Source organism: Schistocerca gregaria, chromosome 1 (genome assembly GCF_023897955.1).
Source record: "Schistocerca gregaria isolate iqSchGreg1 chromosome 1, iqSchGreg1.2, whole genome shotgun sequence".
Lineage (NCBI taxonomy): Eukaryota > Metazoa > Arthropoda > Insecta > Orthoptera > Acrididae > Schistocerca > Schistocerca gregaria.
Window position 1 is genome coordinate 1,179,295,761 of NC_064920.1, and position 16,974 is coordinate 1,179,312,734.

At 37.6% G+C, this 16,974-nt stretch overlaps 1 protein-coding gene across 1 annotated transcript in view; it reads left to right on the plus strand.

Moving 5' to 3' along the window:
* LOC126297570 (Down syndrome cell adhesion molecule-like protein Dscam2) overlaps positions 1 to 16,974 on the plus strand; it is a 647,360-nt gene that overhangs the window by 571,886 nt on the left and 58,500 nt on the right. The window contains exons 30-33 of the mRNA XM_049988565.1: positions 5,769 to 5,954; positions 12,177 to 12,467; positions 12,588 to 12,732; positions 12,816 to 12,982. Of these exons, the coding sequence (XP_049844522.1) occupies positions 5,769 to 5,954; positions 12,177 to 12,467; positions 12,588 to 12,732; positions 12,816 to 12,982 (789 nt within the window). The remainder of the gene's footprint in view (positions 1 to 5,768; positions 5,955 to 12,176; positions 12,468 to 12,587; positions 12,733 to 12,815; positions 12,983 to 16,974) is intronic.

The window sequence follows — 16,974 nt, forward strand, 5'->3', positions numbered from 1 at the left end:
TAAAAATACCCAAAATCTTTCCAATTTGCTTTGCTTACCTGTAGCTCCTTTTATCTTTACACATACAATTGGCATTTCCACAAAATTCTTAATACACTTGATCTTGTCTCTAAATTGTTGAGATATACCACCAATTGGCTACCTGTATCAGTCAAACAGTCACCATCCCACTGATCAGTCTTACTTTAAATGTAAGGATACCCAAAACCTGAATCATCTTTTCTGTTGTCAGACACTTCATGCAAAAGATCACTTTCAATTTCATCAAGTGCTACATTCATACTGTCTTCACAAGGCTTTATCAACTTTACAGGTATCATAACATTACTTTGATTACTCATGTTGTCAGGTAAAGATTTAACACAATGAACAGATTCCATGGCACAACCAACATTACTTGTTACAGGAGGAACACAAAACACATTACTGTCAAAATTACACTCACTGCTTAGATCCTCTTTCACTTCATTCCACCAGTTGGGCTTGCAAATTCTGGCTAACCACAGCTAACTTATTCCAGAATGCACATTTGTCTATGTTATCATCAATCTGGTAACAAACAAAGTTCAAAACGTTTTCACCTTTATTTTGCAGGCTCCAGATACCTCACCTTTACTGTTTGGATCTTAACCTTGCATGACAGTAATGAAAAACTGTTTTGACTGGACTGGTATTCCTTGACCCTCACTTGCAACATCACATACACACTTACCTTACCTGTATTGTCAGCATCATTTACAAATAACCCTGAAACTTCATTATTCTTGAATTCCACAAATACCTGACACTCATCATCATCATCATCCTCATCATCATATTCCTCCAAAATTACTTCATCAACAACATCACTGACAATACAATCCATCAAAATCACTTACATCACCTACATTCATTTGCAATAAGCCACCAGTCTCAAACTTAACAACATCAGTTACCTTCAAGCCCTCATTCACATCTACATAAAAAATTCCACCTAGTTCACATCCAATACAGTCATCACCTGATGAACATACATCAATAATACATTTGTCAACCCAACAGAAGAAATCATTAGAAGATGTGTGGCATAGAGTGCCATAAATATCGATATTTGTTCCATGTATAAGTGTGATATCTTTGAGGAGGGGGCTTTGGGAGGATGTTAGCCACTAACGGCAGTTAGCCTCTGGACTTGTATCTGTGTAGAAGCGAAGTGCTAATAAAATCTGTATCTCAGAGAATTCTAGCTGTTTACCTACAACTATATCCTATTCCGTCACATACTGCATCAAAATTCTCACTAATCTCAAATTCTGCTTTATGATTAGCATTTACATCACCATAATGAAACATGGTGTCCCAAAACTTTTGCTCAATACAATTATGAGAAAGTTGATTTTCCTTCTGTTCAGTTTCAGGTACATGTGCCATATAATTAACATCCTTAACACTGTATTTATAACAATGTATTTTAAGCCCCATACATTTTGAATGTTTGGTTTTGAAATGTACGATGTAGGTTTTTGCAATGTTCAGTTTCAACCCATTTAACTGGAACCAGTTTTCTAAGGTATCCAGTGAGCTTATGATGGAGCTTGGATTTTTTTCTGTATCATCATATTCAATTAAAACTAATGGGGAATTTATATTTATGGGTACATCATTTACATAGAACAGGAACAGGATTGGTCCCTAAATGGAGCCTTCAGGCACACTTGTGATACTGTACTCCATTTACAACAATAATTCACTGCATCTGAGGTGATAAGTTCCCTTTTGTTTTTTATTGTGTACATATTATGTGAGTCTTAATCCCATATTTGTCTGATTTGTAGATAAGCAAGTCATGATCACGGAGTCAAATACTTTCATGATATCACAGAAGATACCTGCAACTTTACTCCTCTGATCAAGCGATTTGCATATCATTTCAATAAAGTTATTCACTGCATCCATCACTTCATACTCATATTAACAGTTCTAAAGAACATACCTGCAATATGAAAACTGTTCCTCTGAATGAATGATATTCCATTTCAATAAGTTTCTGTTTTCATTAACAAATTTTATAAGTAAATGTGTTGTGAAGTTACTGTACCAGTTTGGTAAATAGAGGTCGGTATGAGTTTCATTAATTAACATAGAGCTTACTTTTGAAAATATGCTGCCTGAACAGGGTTGCCCTTTAACTATTGTACCATGTAATGATCTTGTATCAATTGAACACAAACTTCATGAAAAAAGGGTCCTCTACCTGTATATTTTATATATAACAGACTATTTTACAGTTAAGGCTTTGTGTATTACTTGTGTGTGAGTGACCAAGAGTGTAATAATCATGTCCAACTGAGTTTGGCTGAGGTGACTCTGTGTGTGTGTGTGTGTGTGTGTGTGTGTGTGTGTGTGTGTGTGTGTGTGTGTGTGTGTGTGTGCGTGTGTGTGTGTGTGTGTGTGTGTGTGTGTGTGTGTGTGGTTTTTTTTTTCTTCTTTTTTTTTCACTTGTTATAAGGTTAAACATCCAAAGTGAAGTTCCTCTGTAACTGTACATTATTTGCCACATTTTATATTTCCACATCTCAATCAATCATGAAGCTTATTAAATATGGCCTCATTTTCGAGATACTTAAAGATTGTTGTTGTTGTTTTGTTGTCTTCAGTCCTGAGACTGGTTTGATGCAGCTCTCCATGCTACTCTATCCTGTGCAAGCTGCTTCATCTCCCAGTACCTACTGCAACCTACATCCTTCTGAATCTGCTTAGTGTACTCATCTCTCGGTCTCCCTCTACGATTTTTACCCTCCACGCTGCCCTCCAATGCTAAATTTGTGATCCCTTGATGCCTCAAAACATGTCCTACCAACCGATCCCTTCTTCTAGTCAAGTTGTGCCACAAACTTCTCTTCTCCCCAATCCTATTCAATACTTCCTCATTAGTTACGTGATCTATCCACCTTATCTTCAGTATTCTTCTGTAGCACCACATTTCAAAAGCTTCTATTCTCTTCTTGTCCAAACTAGTTATCATCCATGTTTCACTTCCATACATGGCTACACTCCAAACAAATACTTTCAGAAACGACTTCCTGATACATAAATCTATATTCGATGTTAACAAATTTCTCTTCTTCAGAAACGCTTTCCTTGCCATTGCCAGTCTACATTTTATATCCTCTCTACTTCGACCATCATCAGTTATTTTACTTCCTAAATAGCAAAACTCCTTTACTACTTTAAGTGTCTCATTTCCTAATCTAATTCCCTCAGCATCACCCGATTTAATTTGACTACATTCCATTATCCTCGTTTTGCTTTTGTTAATGTTCATCTTATATCCTCCTTTCAAGACACTGTCCATTCTGTTCAACGGCTCTTCCAAGTCCTTTGCCGTCTCTGACAGAATTACAATGTCATCGGCGAACCTCAAAGTTTTTACTTCGTCTCCATGAATTTTAATACCTACTCCAAATTTTTCTTTTGTTTCCTTTACTGCTTGCTCAATATACAGATTGAATAACATCGGGGAGAGGCTACAACCCTGTCTCACTCCTTTCCCAACCACTGCTTCCCTTTCATGCCCCTCGACTCTTATGACTGCCATCTGGTTTCTGTACAAATTATAAATAGCCTTTCGCTCCCTGTATTTTACCCCTGCCACCTTTAGAATTTGAAAAAGAGTATTCCAGTCAACATTGTCAAAAGCTTTCTCTAAGTCTACAAATGCTAAAAACGTAGGTTTGCCTTTTCTTAATCTTTCTTCTAAGATAAGTCGTAAGGTCAGTATTGCCTCACGTGTTCCAACATTTCGACGGAATCCAAACTGATCCTCCCCGAGGTCTGCATCTACCAGTTTTTTCATAGGGTGCATGAATGCTGCAAATAAAATATTACGTAACATTATTTCTTGAAAGGTGATGTGCAGGTAGCCAGTATTTACATCCTTCTGATATCATTTTTATTGAGCTGTGGTCTAAGGCAGAGTTTTGTGCCTAACATTTGTGACAGTCTTAGAAGCTATGGAAATACAGTTAGTTTATTTTCCACAAACTTGTTCAGTTAGATAAAACTTCCAAAATTACATGGGGGAATTTGCATTGGAGAATCAATTATTACATCTCCCACATCCTTCCTAATTCTATCTATTGTCCACATTAAGTGGTGGTAGAACACACACATAAAAGATTGTTGTAACTGGCGAGCTTTCGGAGTCAGTTGCTCCTTCGGACGGAAGGGTTGAAGGCGAAGAAAGAACGGTGAAGGAAAGGGACTGGAGAGCTCTAGGAAAAGGGGTAGATTTCGAGAAAGTCACCCAGAACCGCAGGTCAGGAGAGACATACCGTATGGGATGAGAAGGAAAGACTGATTGTTGGGGACTGCATCAGATGAGATTTGAAAACCTCAGGGCTTAAAAGTGGAAGACAGGTTAATATGCAAGACAGAGATTACTAGTAAAACATTGTTCACGAGTTAATAAGAGTGGAAAGCTAAGTCATTGTATGCAACAGAGGTAGGGAGGGGGGTGAAAAATAGACATGAAAAACAATGAAAGATGTAGAAAACTAAAATGGAGTGAAGCAAAGAGTAGTTATAGTGAAGATATGCTGAGACAGATTAATGTAAATTAAGGCCAGGTGGGTGGCGAGAATGAAGGTCATGTTGTAGTGCTGGTTACTACCTGCAGAATTCTGAGAAACTGGTGTCTGGGAGAAGAATCCAGATGGCACATGTGGTAAAACAGGTGCCGAGGTCACAAATGTTATGTTGTAGAGCATTCTCTGCAACAGGATATTGTGAGTTGCCAGTGTACACCCTCTGCCTATGCCCATTCATCCTAATTGATAATTTGGTTGTAGTCATGCTGATGCAGAAGGCCAAAAAGTGTTTATATAATAGCATCCCATCAGAGACAGGGCTACCTGTAAAAGCAGCAATGTCGTATAACATCTCTGCTGCAATTTCTGTACAGCATTTTATGTGTGCATGACTACTAACCAGCCATCCATCAGAATGAATGGGCACAAGCAAACTGTGGCCAACAGCAGAGTGACCACCAGTGGTGGAATATACTCAGAAGCATAACATGCTCATGTTCAGTGGTTGCTTCTGGATTCTCCCCCCCCCACCCCCACCCCCCCACCCCCCACCCCCCCCACCCCCACCCCCCACCCCCTCCTGCACCAAGCACCAGTTTTTCTGAACTATGTAAATGAGAGTTATCCTTGAAAAACATTCTTCACTGCCCTCAATTTCCACTAATCCACTGACTCCACACCCTCTACCTTCATCTCCCTTTCCTTTGTCCTGGATCCCCTCCCTTTCACCAGCTCCAGTGGCTACTGTTGCATCCCAATCCCATACATCTACTGCCTCTCGTTTCCATATTCCTATTGTTGTATCCTGAGTGCTGAAGACTGTTGGTGGTGGCCTCCTGTTGACATGGTGTGTGGTACTAGTTGCACCAATCCAAGGGTCATGTGCCTCAGGCTCTCAGCAGTTGTAGGAAGTAGTCACTTATGGCTGCCTCTTGTGGTAAACTGCATAATCATTACTGCCAACTTTGTATAGCGGAATTATGCCCCCTGCATAAAAGATTTGTCCAAAAGCATTTGGTTTGTGTCCATGCCAAGAATTCAATGACAATGTTGGATACATTACTTAAAACTGATGATCCTTTTAGTAAATTCTTAAGTATGTCTGAGGAAGTATACTGTATCATTACTTGGTGTTTACTGTCTGCTTTTAATAGAATTGGTAGATGTGTCTTAAAACTAAATGTCACTGCATGTTTCCAGGCTATGTGCTGAACTACAAACATGAGCATGGAAGTTGGGAAGAAGTACTCTTGGAAGCTGAAAGAACCTCTCACATTCTGAAAAATTTGCGTTGTGGTGGCACATACCAGGTTTACATCACAGCACATAATAAAGTGGGAAGTAGTCATCCAAGTCCTACAGTTACTGTTATAACCAAAGGCACCAGTAAGTTGTTCATGGTACCATTCATTTTAGTGTTTAGTGATTAATTCTTTGTGAACTGTCTGATTTACTATCATTTAATGAAACAAATTTTATAAGATATAACTAATAAAACTTTGGTTACATTTGTTGTAAGATAATTACTGCAGAAAGATTTTCATAACTTTTTTTTGTACAAAATACATATCAGAATTTTATACCTCTTAGACCAGATGATAGCTATCATTCCCTGAGCTTTATCTGTACTCCTTGAGAGTGCTTGTTTCTCGGGTCAGTCAGAGTGGTCTTGAAAGTCCACCCTGAAAGAGAAACATATTGTGTGTGGAGGGAATCTGCCAGTGATGTAGAATAGTTCAATGTGTCTTTCTTGTGAGAGCAAATACCTGTGTTGGGACCTTATCAGATCTGTTAGCTGTTAAAGAAACTGTTTGCTTCTGGCCTCGTGCATCGTCCATGATTATATAGGACTTGTTGTTCATGCTGTTTACTTTGTTCTGTCTGCAACATTTTTATGGTTTTTCCTTTTTTGGTTCATGTTCAGACCCAGCCATGATACTGATATGTCATGCTTCACAGTTTCATGTTGTTATCCACCATGTCCCAGAATTTCCTAACTGGATGCTTTTGCCTATATTTTGTACTGAACAGAGTTTGCAGATTTTTAAGTGTGGCAGTTTTGTACTCCATCTACAAAGGTAATCCCAAAAATAATGTCTCCTGTTTTTTTATAAGCACATACACCAGTTTATTTCTACAATGGTTTACATCAGTTTACAGCTTGAACATTTAGCTATTTTTCCACATTGTCACCATCTCTGTTGATACATTTTTGTAGACACTGTGGCAGTTTTTGTATGCCCATGCCATACCAGCTCACCGCCATGCTGTTCAGCTAGTTATGAACCTCTTCTTTCACCTCGTCGTCAGAGCTGAATCACTGAGACCACAATTAATGCTGACAGATACTGTAAGACTCTGAAAAAAACTCAAATGGACAATTCAGAACCAGAGAAGAGGAATGTTGAGAAAGAGCGTACACATTCTCCATGATAACTCTTGCCCACACTTTGCTCGGCAAACTGTTGCTCTCCTGCAACAGTTTCAGTGGAACGTAATCACTCACCGACCCTATAGTCCTGACTTGGTGCCCACCTGTTCCCAAGGTTAAAAGAACATTTGGCCGGAAAGCGATTCAGCTCCGACGACGAGGTGAAAGAAGAGGTTCATAACTTTCTGAACAGCATGGCAGTGAGCTGGTATGACACAGGCATACAAAAACTGCCTCAGTGTCTAAAAAATGCGTCAAGAGGAATGGTGATTATGTAGAAAAATAGCTAAATGTTCAAACTGTAAACTTATGTAAATCATTGTAGAAATAAACAGATCTATGTACTTATAAAAAAGTAGGAGTTTACTTTTGGGATTACCCTCATATTAATAATGTTTGCTACTTACTGTAAAGAAGACATGTCAGGCTGCAGACAGGCACAATTACAAGACACTTACATACACCTTTTGGCAACAGCCATCATCCGTAAAGAGAGACACATACTATTCACACACATAAGCAGGCTCACCTCAGGCACGAATGACTGCCAACCTCAGCATCTCAGGCATAACTGAAGTTACGCAGTTGTATATAGAGGGTCTATACAAGGGCGATGTACCTGAGGACAATATTATGGAAATGGAAGAGGATGTAGATGAAGATGAAATCAGAGATACGATACTGCGTGAAGAGTTTGACAAGGCACTGAAAGACCTGAGTTGAAACAAGGCTCCAGGAGTAGACAACATTCCATTAGAACTACTGACGGCCTTGGGAGAGCCAGTCCTGACAAAACTCTACCATCTGGTGAGCAAGATATATGAGACAGGCAAAATACCCTCAGACTTCAAGAAGAATATAATAATTCCAATCGCAAAGAAAGCAGGTGTTGACAGATGTGAAAATTACCGAAATATCAGTTTAATAAGTCACAGCTGCAAAACACTAACGCGAATTCTTTATAGACGAATGGAAAAACTGGTAGAAGCCAACCTCAGCAAAGATCAGTTTGGATTCCACAGAAATGTTGGAACACGCAAGGCAATACTGACCCTTACGACTTATCTTAGAAAATATATTAAGGAAAGGCAAACCTACATTTCTAGCATTTGTAGACTTAGAGAAAGCTTTTGACATCGTTGACTGGAATACTCTCTTTCAAATTCTAAAGGTGGTAGGGGTAAAATACAGAGAGCAAAAGACCATTTACAATTTGTACAGAAACCAGGTGGCAGTTATAAGAGTCGAGGGGCATGAAAGGAAGCAGTGGTTGGGAAGGGAGTGAGACAGGGTTGTAGCCTGTCCCTGATGTTATTCAATTTGTATATTGAGCAAGCAGTAAAGGAAACAATCGAAAAATTCAGAGTGCTACAGAAGAATGCTGAAGATTAGATGGGTAGATCACATAACTAATGAGGAGGTATTGAATAGAATTGGGGAGAAGAGGAGCTTGTATCACAACTTGACAAGAAGAAGGGACCGGTTGGTAGGACATGTTTTGAGGCATCAAGGGATCACAAATTTAGCATTGGAGGGCAGCAGGGAGGGTAAAAATCATAGGAAGAAGATTCAGAAGGATGTAGGTTGCAGTAAGTACTGGGAGATGTAGAAGCTTGCACAGGATAGAGTAGCATGGAGAGCTGCATCAAACCCGTCTCACGACTGAAGACAACAACAACAACAACAACAACAACAACAACAACAACGCAGTGGTGGAAACCGCATCCTTGGAAACCACATGCTAATCCATGTGCTAACTATCCAATATAAAGCTATACCAGTCCAGGTAAGAAGCAGTGATGGTCATAATTCACTTTTTGAGGCAAGTCAGGTAATACCAACTGAGAGTGGATCTGGTGCTAGTCAACCTCATATTTGCCTGCTACATAAGTTCCTGTGACTGGTCTGCGATATTGTCAGATTTCCCACAGCAGGCACTCTTGCCAGACGAGGGCAGTGCATTATCTAAGGTTTCCAAAAAATATTCCACTTTATCTGAGTTCTTGCTATCGTCTTCATTTATAGGGGCATGACAGTAATTAGCATTTAATTTTTTTTCCATACTGCAATGTTAGAAGGGACAGACATTCTGATGGATAATAAAAATTTGTAGTAGAGTCCATCACATTACAGCTGATGAGAAATGCCATTCCTAGACATGGAATACCTCAGTTGTAACTATTTTCTACTCTTCCTTAAAAGCTGTGATAGTTCTAGAATTCCATAGTGTTGTTATCTGTGAACTATGTTTGCTTTAATACCAAAATATAAATTGTTGTCTTAGTTTTCCAGTTTCTAAGACAGAATTTGTGTTTAATGTTCAAATATCATTAATATTATATGTAAAATTTGGATCAATAGTGCAGTGAAATAGTTAATGCAGACAGTTAATTAGTGAAATTTTAGGTTCAATTATTGCAGTTTCTTTACTCTTTAAAAAGTATGTCTGAACTGCACTGGTGACCATAATTTTGTCTTGCTATAACTCGTAAGTACAGTTTAGTGTGACCTGTTACCTAGCAGAAATACTTTACAATCTGCTTTATTTTGGGTAGTGACTATAGTACATTTTGGGGAAGAATATGTAACTTCAGTCTGATTGCCTAAACAAATCTATTGTAACATGATAACAATGAACTTTTTGTAAAATAACAGATCGAGTGACATATAATCTTGTGTATGAGCGAGTATTATTATCTGTATTAAGAAACTTGTCACTTAGATCCAATGTAATACAAAATAGTCTTGTTTTATTCAACAAACTGTTCAATCCCATTATTGAAGATTTAAGGGCTTTGATTGATTGCTACTTAAACCCTTTTAATATTTCCAGCTGGTGGTTTCGTTTTATGATTCAGTGCTTTTACCATGAACAGTTTTGAATCACAAGACAAATTAGGATAATAAAATACAAGGTGACAAATTCAAAACCATAAATAATCTTGTTGTTTGTGTAGAGCCACAAGAGATATATCACAATCAACAATCTGATATTTATAAAATTTCAAGAGAGTGGTGAACTCTGTGTAAAGTGCTTCGACTGCAGCAGGGGCTGAGAACCACCCTTTGACATACACACTGACAAGGAAGATACAAATTGCTTCCTTTTTGAGGTGATCACTCAAATTTAGCACAGAACACAATTTTTTTTCTACTAATAAATGGCTTTTGTCATCCAACTTGTGCAATAGATAGCCCCTGGAACAAATAAATATATTTGAGAGTCATCACTGCTTGACTTCCTCCTCTCCTTTTTCACTTGTGATGATGGAAGTTTTGGTGACAGTATTTTCGTTTGATATTCCTGACACTATCTCAAAATCAAGTAACTCCAATTCAACATTAATGGAACTTGATGCCAAAAATGTGGCAATTCAGTCAGAGGAAATGGTAAGAAAGCTTTGAATGAAAGTAAGTCAGACAACTGAAATACAAGTAAAATTAACAACATTTAATGAGTTGAGAGTTTTCTATTCTTTTACTTTCAAGTGTATTCATTTATATCAGTCATGTGATAAATGCATAAATAATTGATTTAGTGAATCGATGAATTTCATGTTCGCTTTGCTCTCACCACTTCCAATCGTCTATGTTTTCTCAGAGGCTCTTCTGTCTTTCTCAAGTAGCTGTTAGTCAATTCCATACACCACGGCTGTCCTTTACACTGTTATTGATCAATAATGTCATCAAGATGTATCAAAATTTGTTTCTTTTGGCTTATTACTGTCCAATCACCTTCCAGTTTGTTTTTGTAGTTGCCACCACTGTTCACATGAAACTTCTAATTTTGGTACAGTTTCTCAGCTTCTGTCAGAATTTATGCCAATTTGAAATAAATCATCACTTCCTGTACAGATAGTGTGCGACTTTGATGCACGGTTAATTTACACATCTGCAGATTGTAGGTGAAAACCTTTAATGTTTATTTGACAGATGACAGTTTGCTTTCACTTATTACATGGGAGTAATACCAGAGTAAATACATTTTCTTCCATAAACAAACTGACAAATGAAGACATTGTCCTTGCTACAACTGTTGCCTTCCTTCAAAAGTGGAAGACTGCTGGGGTTCTGCTCAGTGCTCTCTCTCTCTCTCTCTCTCTCTCTCTCTCACTCACTCACTCACTCACTCACTCTACCGTCATTCACATGTCACATCACACAACCTATGCAATGTGTGACATGAGAATGCATTCCATTAAGGAGACTAAAGTAAACAAAACTGCCTGTATTTGTTATTAGATGAATTTGTCACGCAGAAATAATATTTTGCAACATTGATGGTTTAATCTTTATGAATTTTCCAGTTTGAAGACACAGGAGCACCTGTTACCCTTGTCCTACTGAGCCCAAATTCCACAAAGCTCATTTTTTATAACTGAAGTGTAGACAAATAAAAATTGTAAAAAATTAAAAAGCACCAGATAAAAGCCACCCTACTGCACATCTTGCAAACACACCCTTAAAGGTCCTATAATTGTTGTACTCAATGTGAAGTACATTTACTCCATAATGGTATTTATTGCTTATCAAACAATGAGTTTTAGCTGAACTGTATTTTTCACAATTACAATACAAGACAAAAAAATCTTTGTCTTGGATTCAGAGTTGAGTTATGCACTCTGATGCAAATTTTTTCCAACAACATTCCAAGTCTCATAAAACAAGAAATTACAAATTACTTCCAATTAAAAGGAAAAGACCTCAGTAAGTACTCTTTCTACAACTTATCTGATTATCTAAAATCTGGGACTGAAAAACGATTGTTAAGTACATGACAAATAAAAATGTTCATTGTAAAGATGCATGACACACAGTAGTGTGGTGTAAATATGCCTCTGATTTGCCTTTCTTGTAAAAATATCAATGAATTCATGCAAATAGAAGCTTCCAACATGAAATAAACAGAAGCTATTTAATACAACTGATGAAGCAACAGCTTTTATCCAAGTATCAACTTTCCTTCTAATTTACTAGGTTAAACGTAAGTAGTGTAAGTACAAATAGTGTCAAGCAGCATAGTCAGATTTTATTGTGCTGAGGTCTCTTAACACCCAAGAAAAATTTAATTCATTGTAATTTCTGTTAATAATTTTATGAAAAGGATGAAATTTCTATTATATTATGAGCAACCAAATAATGCAGAGCTAATGAAAATCAGTGAAACTTCTTTACAGGACCAAAGATCCCAAACTACAAAAGCATGGTCACATCAAATGCTACTTCTCTTTCCTTACATCTGCAAACTTGGCCAGATGGTGGATGCCCAATTTTGTACTTCGTTGTTGAATATCGAATTTTGAAAAGCAATGCCAAATGGATTTTGATCAACAATAGTGCACCTTCAAGAAACTTCTTAATAAGAGATCTTCAGCCAGCCACTTGGTATGAGCTCCGAATTACAGCTCACAATAGTGCTGGCTCAACAACAGCACATTTCACAAGTGCCACAACAACAGTTTTGGGAGGTAAGTGACACATCTTTCATTTAACCTCAGCCAATGCACTTTTTTAATATAATCTAGGATATAAATTTTACAGTGTATCTTCATGAAAATATCAACTAGCATTTCTGATCACTTTAATAGCAACAGTTGCTCCAGTGAGTGAGAGAAAAAATCTGAAAAGTACCTTACACTTCTATGAGGATGTTTATTTAATGGTACCTATTGTCTGCTCAAGTATCCTCATGCTGTCTGCAGGGATATTTTTCTATGTGGCCATACACAGAAAGTAAGTTACTGGAAATACTGTTAATCAGCAGATACATGCTCCATGTTTCTGTAAAGGCAGAGTTTTCTCATTTCATCTTTCAGACACTGTCTGCAAAGTGCAGAACGGAAAAATAGCCTAGGTGTACCTGAGAGCTTAAGCATTAGCAAGGAAGCTGCTGAAATGGACAATAAGAAGAATTTTCAACAAATATATTCATCATCACCAACCAAATCTGATGGGCACCATAAAGCCACAGAAAAATCTTCTGGTAAGTTTGTGGATCAAATTTTTGAGATTGCACTTTGGCTTTCTCATAATATTTCATCAACTTCCATAGGTGCCTTACTCATGTGAGTCAAGAAGATTGGTTGCTTACTGTTTGCACTCCTAAAAAAGACATGCCACAAGTACAGTATATCTAGCTCATAGCTTGACTGGAGTTGAAACAGTAAGCAACACAGATCTCTACTCGACTCAGTGCCGATAATGGTAACTAAGAAACCTGTTACAATATTGTGAGAAAAATTATATCACCTACTTGGCTACAGGTCTGGGGATGAATATACAGTATGTTACAAAACAATACTAGCAAACATAGAGTGTCTGTGGAGTGTTTCTTGATAAATAATTAGAGGAGATGAATATATGTTGGAAAACGCCACCCAACAGAGCATCAAATTTATTGGGACTAACGTCAGTCTCTAGGACACCCCTTCAGCAGTAAGTGAGAGATTTTACAGTCCTACTGCACTGAATGGTTGATAAAGTGTTGCTCCTATAAGCAGGGACATATTTGATAACACCTAATGTTCTGAATGACATCAGGACCATAACAATAAGTTCTGTTTGCAGTGAATCAGTGTATAAAACTCCTGTTTGCTGCCAAAGTGATAGACTTGCAATAGATATTGGCCCATATAGCCTTAGTACTCTGTGGAATCATTGGATTGTTTTTCCAGACATGGGCTCCTATTCAGTATTTGTTCCTTGAGACAGTCTCTACAACCTCATAAAATTTGTCAGTATCATTTTGATACACCCTTTATATACATTTTATGTACACAGTTCCACATTAATACTCACAATAACAATAATTTCATACCAGTTAAATATGATAACAGATGTGTATTAGAGTATCATATGATATTCATTTACATGACAGTGACCACAAATGTTATCATTAATTATGGAACCCTGTTGGCCTTCTTTGCAAACAGTAAAAAGGTCACAGTGCCAGGTGAGCCTCTTCCATCAGTGTTCCAGATACTCATAAACACTATAGAAACAATTTCCAGTAGAAATTTCTTGATTTCAGATGTGAGACTGCTTATTTGGCTTTTAACTCTTGTGAAAAGTTGCTATGCATCATTAGTTCTGCAAAATTAAGGTGTCAGAGCTCAACAGTTCTATTTTCTGACCAGTGAGGAGTGTTGTTTTGCTTGAGTTATTTTCTTCTTTTTATTTTGGCCACCTAAGGACTACATCAATTGGGAACAAGTTCTTCTCTTCTAGTTTTTATCCTTACACAATGTTCTTTCAGTCTCATACTTTGCAACCTGCTTCACTTTTATTTTCTTGACTTTTTTTCATGGTGCTAATTCTGTTCTGATACCTATCGCAGCCTCAATTTTTCATTTGAAAGTGCATTATTATAAATATCTGTTTTCTGTATTTGAGTTTTTCTCAGCTATATTTGAACCACTTGGCTCAGTGTACTTTGATTTTCCACACACAAGAGACTGCAATTTGTGATGTGTCATCTTCTCCTGGCCCATTTAATGATGTGTCCAAATAACATAATCCTCCTGTTCCTGATGGTGTCTGGAGTCTTCTTGATCTGGATGTGCAGTTCTTGGTTTGCTTATTTCCTGTATTGACTGTCTCTTGTTCTTTGAGTTCCCACTATCCCCCTTAGAACCCCTCACTCATCAAGTTCTAACTTCCTAAATAATTCTCTTCTTGCAAATTTCAGACTTACTGCTAGATATAAAGTCTTAATTTGTACTGATCGAAAGTTCTTTATTGTAGGTGTTCATAGTGAACTTGTACGCTACTAAGTCCATCTTGTTTATTCAGGCTCTCATAGCTATGTTTTATGGTACATGAGTTTCTACTCATTCTCCTTGGTATTTAAATCTCCTGTTCATGTTATGATGATGGTGGTCAGTGTTTGCTTTTAGATGTCCATTACATAGCCCTCTGAATACACATTACATTGCAAGATATGTATGCCTGGAAGAATAACAAAGCTCAACTACTTAAACAGTGGTTTTCACCACTGTTCTTTGAGTTTTTTGTTGTGATGTTTTTTTAAGTATAAAACTTGATTTCCAGCTGCACCAATTTAAGCATTTTTTTAATACTATTCACTGCTGATAGAGGTTAAAATCCTGAGGACAAAGCAAAAAGTTGTAATGATGTTGGAACACATTTATAAGGGGTAGTCAAATTAAATCAAGTCAGGTGGGAAAAAGTAAACCAACCATTCATTATTTTAAAAATAATCACCATAACTTTTAATACATCTGTCCTGCTGTGAGACAATGTGGTCAATGCCTTCATAAAAAAAAGTTTGTGGTTGTACCCAGAGGCACACACCTTTGTCCAAAGCATATCAACAGCCGTAAAGGTTCTTCTTCAGGACTCCAAAAATAAGGAAATTGAATGGGGGGAGCTCACATGTTGCCAAGGTTATTTCGACTATGCTGCAGAAGTTTCTTGAGAAGCCCTTACACATCCACCACACAGTCTTGATCTCTCTCAAAGCAACAACCATGTTTGTTGAGCCCTGAAGAAAGACATTCATTGGATGAAGAGGTATATGCCTAGCAACATTCATAAGCAACTGGACACATTTTTCCATGAAGGCACTGACCACCTTGTCTCACAGTGGGATAAATATACCAACAGTTGTGGCAATTACTTTTGAAATAATAAACAATTTACTTATTTTTTCCAATTGTCTCATATTTGTTTGACTGATCCTTATAAATTTCATCAACTTTTTTTTCCCTTCATTGTTTGATTAAGCCAATACAGCATATGTGAAGGCCGAAGAATGGTATACTGCCAAGTGGAGATCCAGTTACACCAGATTTATAGGATCTCCACTTGGCAGTATGTCAGTATATCTTTCCAAGAAGCCGGCATTCATGTCAATATGCTGCAGCATATCCATAGCAAACTGTTGTCAGCACGTTTGTAATTAAATGTTGCAGAATTTGCAGTTTCTAAGCTTGCAAATGAAGCTCGTGGTGTTCTACACAATGCAGTTTTACTCATGGTACATTAAGTTGCCTAATGCCTGCTGACTTGAATTACATGGGCTTCTTGGAAACACTTGTCTGATGTTCTCAACTATCTCCTCCAAAACACTGCAACATGCACTGCCTGAATGTTTCAGAACACTTCCATTTGCCAGTAACTCATGATACCATTCCTTAATTGTTTTCACGTAAGGTGAATCACATCCATGCAACCTACAATAATTTCTGTGCACCTTGATCGGCTATTTTGTCTCTGCAAATCACTCTACTGGTTGCTGTGGAGCTGCCATTTTCAATTCATGCAATCATGCTGCACTGTGGCAATAACAGATGGCATGTCTAACAGGGGGCTACAAATTCTTTGAGATGCTGCAGCATATGGTGCAATTTCATTATCATATGTACTATAATTCTTTTATTTTTATTTTTTTCGCAGGCCTTTGAAGTGTGGAAGGTTTGTAAAGGACACCCTGTACTTTTGTTATTTGGTGTGCACCACCAAGTAATGGACATCTACTTCAGTGTTAAGCCTGCTGGTTAAGATTTCCAAGAAAAATTTGAAAGATGTTTTTTCAAGGGCTATGCCTCTGTATGGGCCCATTCATCATTGATGTTCTCCGTTGTGGTATTTTCCCTGTGCTCCTGCAATTGTTGAATAGTTTCATTCAGCAGTCTTCTATCACGAGATAGGATTCTTTGAGGTGTTCTGTATATTTGCTGTCTGGCCCTAAAACCTTTTTAATTTTTTGCCTTTATCAGTAAGGATATTTCTTACCTTCTTATAGGGGTGTGACATTGTATTGTTTCCGTTGTGCTGTATTCACAGGCTGTCTACTTGTGTTGTCGTGAAATTGGTTTCTCCCAGGGTGCATGGAAATTCCTTTGATTGCTGGTGGTTTTGGGTTTCTGACTACTATGAACAGATTCTTTGAGCATATTCTGCTCACACTTTATTAGTGTTTTGTATAATCTTCTGTGTCTGTCCTGTAGTGAC